The sequence below is a fragment of the Teleopsis dalmanni genome, chromosome 2, assembly GCF_002237135.1.
Source record: "Teleopsis dalmanni isolate 2A chromosome 2, ASM223713v2, whole genome shotgun sequence".
Lineage (NCBI taxonomy): Eukaryota > Metazoa > Arthropoda > Insecta > Diptera > Diopsidae > Teleopsis > Teleopsis dalmanni.
In genome coordinates this window covers 109,653,091-109,660,643 of record NC_051847.1, presented here as the reverse complement: position 1 = coordinate 109,660,643, position 7,553 = coordinate 109,653,091, and the positions used below count along the sequence as shown (strand labels likewise).

At 35.2% G+C, this 7,553-nt stretch overlaps 1 protein-coding gene across 1 annotated transcript; it reads left to right on the top strand.

Annotated features, from left to right (window-relative positions):
* The first annotated feature begins 132 nt into the window (after nucleotides 1-132).
* On the top strand, nucleotides 133-2,347 carry LOC119675423 (growth/differentiation factor 8). Its single transcript, XM_038086620.1, has 3 exons — nucleotides 133-251; nucleotides 1,508-1,922; nucleotides 1,979-2,347. Exons 1-3 carry the CDS (start codon nucleotides 133-135, stop codon nucleotides 2,345-2,347), a joined length of 903 nt encoding a protein of 300 aa, XP_037942548.1.
* The last annotated feature ends 5,206 nt before the right edge of the window (nucleotides 2,348-7,553 follow it).

Genomic DNA, 7,553 nt, shown 5'->3' with positions numbered 1-7,553 from the left:
AAGTCATAAAATTTAAAAAGTAAGTGAAGTGTAATTAAGTAATTAAATAAAAACAAATAAAGAAGGACAGAACATGCATTTAATTTAATACAATGGGTAAGGGCAATAATATTTGAAGAATCGTGGTGTAACATGGCGGACCAAGAAGGAATCTACAGAACTGCGGATCGTGACAAAATAATAATAGTTGGTAACCATCATCATCAATCCTTAACAATTGGCATAACAAATCTGGTAATCTCAACAATCTGGTAACCTTTTAACATGCGTAGTACACTTGGCGCATCCTCAAGTTGTGGCCAAACCGGTGAACCAGCACACTTCAGGTGTTTAAAATTTGCAGAATTTTGCACACAGCATACGCGGCAAGCCAATCAAGCTGCCATTTCCAATTATGGGCCTTCAACAATTAAATTCATCCATTAATTGTCATAGCATAACCTTGTAGCCACTTTCATTTATGCCTTTGACCTAATGTAGAGTTATTCTAGCCTCTCTTCCGATGGATCCACTAAGGTGTTTCATATTCAGAAGCCTTCAGTTTAGCATTTAGATGAGATGTTTGTGTATCATTTTCTGGAACTGTTTGAAATTCTCATTGAAATTTATCTTAACTCCAGCAGTGGAGGTGCTACTTTTTTATTAGAAACTGTTCCAACTACTTTAGTGTTAAAGTTTAAGCCTTACTTAAATCAATTGAAATTACCCATGGATTGAATTGTTTTGCCCTAGGCTTCTTTTGTGTTAACAACACCACTTTTATACTCTGATTGATTGAATTATCTGACTTAGATATAATTCTATACTTCATCGAAAATTGAGTGTTCATCTCGTATAATCATAGCACCAGTCCCAATAGCATTGAAATGTGCAATTGGCTCACTGCTTACTTATTAAGAATCTCACATTCATTCATTAAGACCTCTAAAATGCGCAAGCTAGTAATAATAGCAAGTTAAAAATAGTTTACTATAAACAAATCATCTGCTCCCTCTTTTTGTACGCTTTTTTCAACTGATCCGGAACCAGCTCCAGATGCAAATAATACGTGTCTTCAAAATATAAGTTCTTCGGTATTGTGTGAACTATGGATACAGACCATTTGGCAAACACTACCGAAGCTACTTAGCTCTCAAGTACCTGTTTTCAGTTGCTATGAAATATTTTACAAGTAGTCGGGATCCTCCTTGTTTTAGTGAGTTCAAGTTCAAGGGTTTGATACTTTCCACCTATCATAAAAAAACCACTTTAATATGCTATGGTTTTATTGGTGTTGTTACATATAGCAGTAAGTTAAATATATTATTCTTTAATATTTTAATTTCTAACAAGATAAATTTATATAAAAATCATATTTGCAAACTTGAATATCAAGTCAACAACGTGAATAAATATTCTTAATAACATATTTAAAGTTCAATATATTTCAAATAATACAGAAATTAACTAAAAATTGGAGGTGTGTGATACAAAGTATTTGTTCTTTTTTTTCAGATTTACATACTAGGCAATATCGGAAAACCGAAATAATAAATTTTAATTTTGATAATCCTTCTATTATAACACGTGCAATAATGCACGTCTATATAAGAGGACGTGAATGGGTAAGAATAAATAACCCCAGTTTTTTGGAAAAAGTTAAACTAAGAGGTAGCCATAAAGATTTCCAAGAAATAATAATTATTATTAGTAGAGTAACGCGATGTTCAGATTCTATTGAATTCACTCATAGCACTAAACTAATAGAATCACGGCAAAAAATACCAAATGGAATGGGGAAATGGGTTCAAATAGAGTTAAAGCAGCTTACTGCTCATTTAATGGAAGATCATAACAGAACTTTCGGAATTATAGTTAAAGGAAAGGACTACTGGATGCATCGTTTTATTGTCACATATGATGCTACACAACACAAAACTTATGTACGTCTTTGAATATAGTCTGATATAAATTTTATTATAAATAATTCATTTTATAGTCCGCTCATATTGAACTGTATACAAAGGACAATCGCCGAATTAGAAGAAGTACTTCCCTAGACTGCCAAGAAAGTGAAAATGAAGTACGCTGTTGCCGTTATCCTTTAAAGGTTAATTTCACTGACTTTGGATGGCATTTCGTTGTCGCACCAACTTCATTCGATGCTTATTTCTGCAACGGAGAATGTAAAGTTGGTTACTTGGAACAATACACACATACACACATAGCTTCATTAACCACATCCGCTAAACCTTGCTGTTCTCCTACTAAAATGAGTCCTTTAAGCTTGTTATATTTTAATTTTAACCAAATATTAATGCATAGTACAATACCAAATATGTCTGTTGAAAAATGTAGCTGCTCTTGATATTATGACATCAAATCGTTCTACGTATATATGATGTTTTAATAACAAAACATCTTATAAAAAATGTAAACATGAGTTTAATATTAAACTCAAATTTCTTTACACAAATTGATTATTAAATTAATATTTATTTTAAAGTTATATATTTAATTAACATATATTTGGAGTTTTTTTTAATAATGATTGTTGTAAAATTAAGTAACATGAATTTAATAGATACTTGCACTTGTTTGTAATAAATATTGTAAGAAATAAGTAACATAAGTTTTAAACACTATACTTTACTAACAACTAAAGAGGTGTCGTTTTCACACAACAATAAATACGTTATGTACAAAAATCGAATATTTATTAAAAAATTTAATTAGACGCACTGCGATTACTGCATCAAATATTATTTGAGCTGTTCGAAATTTTAAGTATGTCAAGCACTTTTCGCTTGTGATTGTACATGGATGTAAAAAAGTGTGAGTTCCAGGAGTACTTCAATTGATTATGTGGGACATGTTATCATTGCTCCTGGTATGCTTACACATGCAAGTCGCTGTACCTTGTTGAGTGTGTTGATAACGCTTAGTAGTATTGTCGACAATCACCATTTAGATAAGGGATCTCGATGCGCTAACGCTGTTTTGTGCAGTTCTGCCAAACTATTGATCCGTAAGTGACCATAAGTCTGATTATTGCTGAGTATATCCATCGTAGTGACTTTGATGTACACCCCCAATTTTTACCTGCGATGGCTCTATATGTCATAAAGGCTTTGGTTCCCTTTTTTCTGCTCACTTCTTGGATATGAAATTTCCATAGTAATTTTTGGTCCCAAATTATACCCAACAATTTCACCTCCTTTTGTGGTTTTATTTCTAACCCATCTAAGCAGGTTAGTTTAATTTATTTTACTTTGCATTTCCTCGTGAATGGCACAATGGTTGTTTTTGTTGGATTTATTTTCAATCCAACCGAATTGCACCAATTTTTTGTTAGTTTTAGGACCAACTTGATTCTTTAGTACATACTGGATTCTTTGAAAGGCATTCTTATGCAGTTTTACCAATAGTTCCTCCACTACAATACTCCACATCATGGGTGATATTACTCCACCTTGTGGGCACTCCCGCGAATTGTTTGCAAAAATATTGCCATTACTGGTCGGAATTTCTACTCTCCTGGTGCGGAGAATGTCGCTCATCCAGCGTGAAAGCGTGCCATTGATTCCTCTTTTACAAAGAGTTGAGTTTATGAGCTCATGTGAAGCATTATCAACGGCTTCTTCAATATCTAAGAAAGCGCATACTGCTATTTCTTTCTTATCTACGCTGTTCCGAATCATGTTACTGACCTGCCCTATAGGCATGTTGGCAACTGTATAGTGGAGTTTCTTTCAGTGTAGTATTTCTGATATAGTTATCCACGACGTTTTCTACTACTTTAAGTAGGATAGAATGTAAGGCAGATTGGTCTGAAGGATTTCGGGTGAGTAGGATCCCTCTTGCCCGTCTTCGGAATAAAGAGTACGTTTTCAAGCACCTTATAGAGTCTTGACACCTCCGTTGTGCTTTTTTTGTTTTCGCAAAATTTTTGGCACATTCTTGGTGGAATTAATTGAGCTTAATGAACAGCTATCCTCATATGCATTTAATATGGCACCATTGAGGTTTTTGAGATTATTTTCTAATTGTATTTTATTTTAAATAATTTCATCGAACCCTAATTGAACAAGATTTCTTTTCAGATTTTTCGTATAGGCTTCCCAATTTGTTTTTCTTGGTTTCCTTAGGATTTCCTCGTTAATTGGTGAGCCTTCAATGTCGGACCTTAGGATTCCATGATCAGACATGAAAGGATCATTGGATACTCTCCAATTTTTGATAAGCTCACAGTCTCCAGTATTTCTTATAGTAATATGTAGGACCTCTTGGCATGAGTTAATTACAAATGATGGTGTCTTGCCTACATAACATATTTCCAATTGCTCGGAAGTCATAAATTCTAAAAGGTACTAATCTCATGTATTGATGTTTGTGCTTCCCTGCACTACTCTCTGCGCATTGGAGTTGCAACCAAGCATAAGTGGCATCTTCGTCTTCTTGCAGTAGTCCACCAATTTATCGACCTCTGCAGATAGTACCTGAGTGTCGTCTCATAGTAGATAGCCTGTCACTACGACGACGTTCCGTAGAACTCCGTTGATGTTGGCCGAAATTTGTATGGCAATGAGCTCACTGAGAAGAAACTCTGAAAGACAGATAGAGTTGATATAAGTATTCAATAAAATGCAGGTTCTTGGCTTCTCACATCTTTCACCCCAAATTGTCTGTATATGCCTTGCACTTACACCATATATTCGACTCCGTTCGATCCAGGGTTCTTAAACCAGCCTTATACTCAAGTTCGATTTAAGCGTAGCCCGTGCATCCCTCTAAATCGTAGCTTGGCATCCCATTCTTTATATATCTCTTCAAAGTTCCTGGATCTTACCTTGCTCATACCTCAAGAGAGTTATTTCCGGGTAGGATTTTGGAAGAATAGCTATTCTTTACTTCTTGGCAACAGTGGCTTAACTGCTGCCCGATATTGTTCTCCTCGATTGTTTTGGTGCTCAAAGACTTAATGAAGCAACTTATGCAACAAATGAGAACTATGATAAACCTATTCACTATACTGTAACGACACGGATTCGTCGTTTTTATTTTGCTGAGGTATTACTCAGTCGTGGTCCGGGTCGTAGCAATAAATTTCTATTGACTCGTTCGTAAATGGTAAATCAAGGAAAGTTAAAAGACCGTTGGTTGTGTTTTTATTAATATTATTTATTGGAATTTTCGAATTAATTTACTCTAGTATTGATATTATAAAATTTTACTTTACTTCCTGCCAAAGACGTCAGAACATCAGAGGCATTAAAAATCTACTCAATAGGTTTTTAGCCAAAGACGTCAGAACATCAAAGGCGTTATAAAATCTACTCAATAAGTTTTTAGCCAAAGAAGGCGTTATAAAATCTACTCAATAGGTTTTATCCAAAGACGTCAGAACATCCAAGGCGTTATAAAATCTACTCAATAGGTTTTATCCAAAGACGTCAGAACATCCAAGACGTTATAAAATCTACTCAACAAGTTTCTACAGATTGATTTAGCCTTAGCGTCAAAACACTATGGGCTTCTAAAAGGGACTTAGAGCTGGAGTAGTGGTCTACTCACTTCGGTGTGCCGGTGCTAAGTGAATTTTGCATACAAAATCTCGTCTTTTTATATGCAATTCTTATTTGCACGCACAACCGCACAAGTGTAATTCCGCGTGCGTATGAATGTTCGCTGCTGGCTCTATTGTGCTGGCTGTGCGTGTGGATGTTCGCTGCTTGTTTGTTTAAAATATATAAATAGAGTTTTATGCAGACGATTTTTAATAAAAATAATAAGTTTATGTAGGGCGGAAATTTGTACAAAATTCCGTCCTTACAATACTTATTCAAAGTTACTATAAGATATAATTAATAACCCATTAAAAACCATATCCTGGAGTGCAAATGGCCTGTACTAACATTCTTTAGAGCTCAAATGCTTCCCAAATGACAACGCAACGGATACAGCACTCATCTCAGAAACACTTTTTACAGACAACAACGCACAATGCACCAGTAAAAAACGAACTTGGGCAATGGGCTCGAACAGATACAGAAAAATGTAAAGTATTTACGGACCATCTGTCTTCAGTTTATGTTCCAAACGTTAATGAAGCCCCAAATAGTATATCTGAAGAGATTAGAGAGGTATTACTGCGAACGCACCAACTGGACCTTCCAATACAAAAATTCTCCATTTTCGACATAAAATTTGAAATCAAAAAACTAAAAATAAATAAAGCACCCGGCTATGACCTAATTATTTCAAAAATATTAAAGGAGTTACCGGATGAAGCAATAGTACTGCTGCGAAATATTTTTAATTCTATTGTCACAAAAGGCTTTATCCCTCCCCAATTCAAGGTGGCTCAAATCACCATGATACTCAAACCTGGGAAAACGGCAAAAGATGTTAAGTCATATAGACCAATTAGTCTTCTACCGGTTATGTCAAAGTTGTTGGAAAATTTATTTCTTACCAGATTAATGCCCATTGTCAATAGAAGGAGACTAATTCCGGAATATCAATTTGGTTTTAGAAAAAAACACAGTACAATAGAGCAAGTACACAGAGTGGTTAATGTCATACATACAGCATTTGACAAAAAGAAGTACTGCACAGCAGCATTTCTGGACATATCCCAGGCACTTGATAAAGTTTGGCATAACGGCCTATTGTTTAAGCTTAAAAAGATGCTCCCAATTAATTACTATATTTTCTTAAAATCTTACATCGAATCACGATATTTCTTTGTAAAACAGGGGGATGAAATGTCACCTTTGCAGCCAATTCAGGCTGGAGTGCCACAAGGCAGTGTCTTGGGACCAGTGTTATACTTACTCTTCACTAACGACTTGCCTACCACAGTTGGTACTGAGATTGGAACTTTTGCCGATGATACTGTGGTAATTGCTACAGACGAAAATCACCAGTTAGCATCAAACAAACTCCAGCGAGCGCTAGATAACATTTCCCAGTGGCTTAAAACCTGGAGAATAAAAGCAAATGAGACTAAGTCTTCACAAATAACCTTTACAATGAGAAGGAAAAATTGCACTCCGGTACGACTTAACGATATCTTAATCCCTCAATCTACCCAAGTTAAATATTTAGGAATACACTTTGACACAAAATTAACTTGGAAGCACCATATTTTTACTAAAAGAAAAGCACTTGGCATCAGACTGCGGGAGCTCTACTGGATACTGAACAAAAGTTCTAAGATTTCCGTGGAAAATAAACTTCTTATCTACAAAGCGATACTCAAACCAATCTGGACATATGGCATTGAACTCTGGGGAACTGCTGCATTTTCAAATATTGAGATTATCCAACGTTTTCAATCAAGAACCCTTAGATTAATCGTAAATGCTCCTAGATATATAACAAATGAATGTATACATCGCGATCTCAACGTTCCGGTAGTTAAGGATGTCATTAAAAGCCAAGCCAGTAAACACAAAAAACGTATGTTACATCATCCCAACCACTTTATGAGCAGAATTATAGCAGAAGGAAGAACGTTCACACGCCTTTGCAAACAAACGCCATTGGCACTTTAATGTGTCCGACTTCAA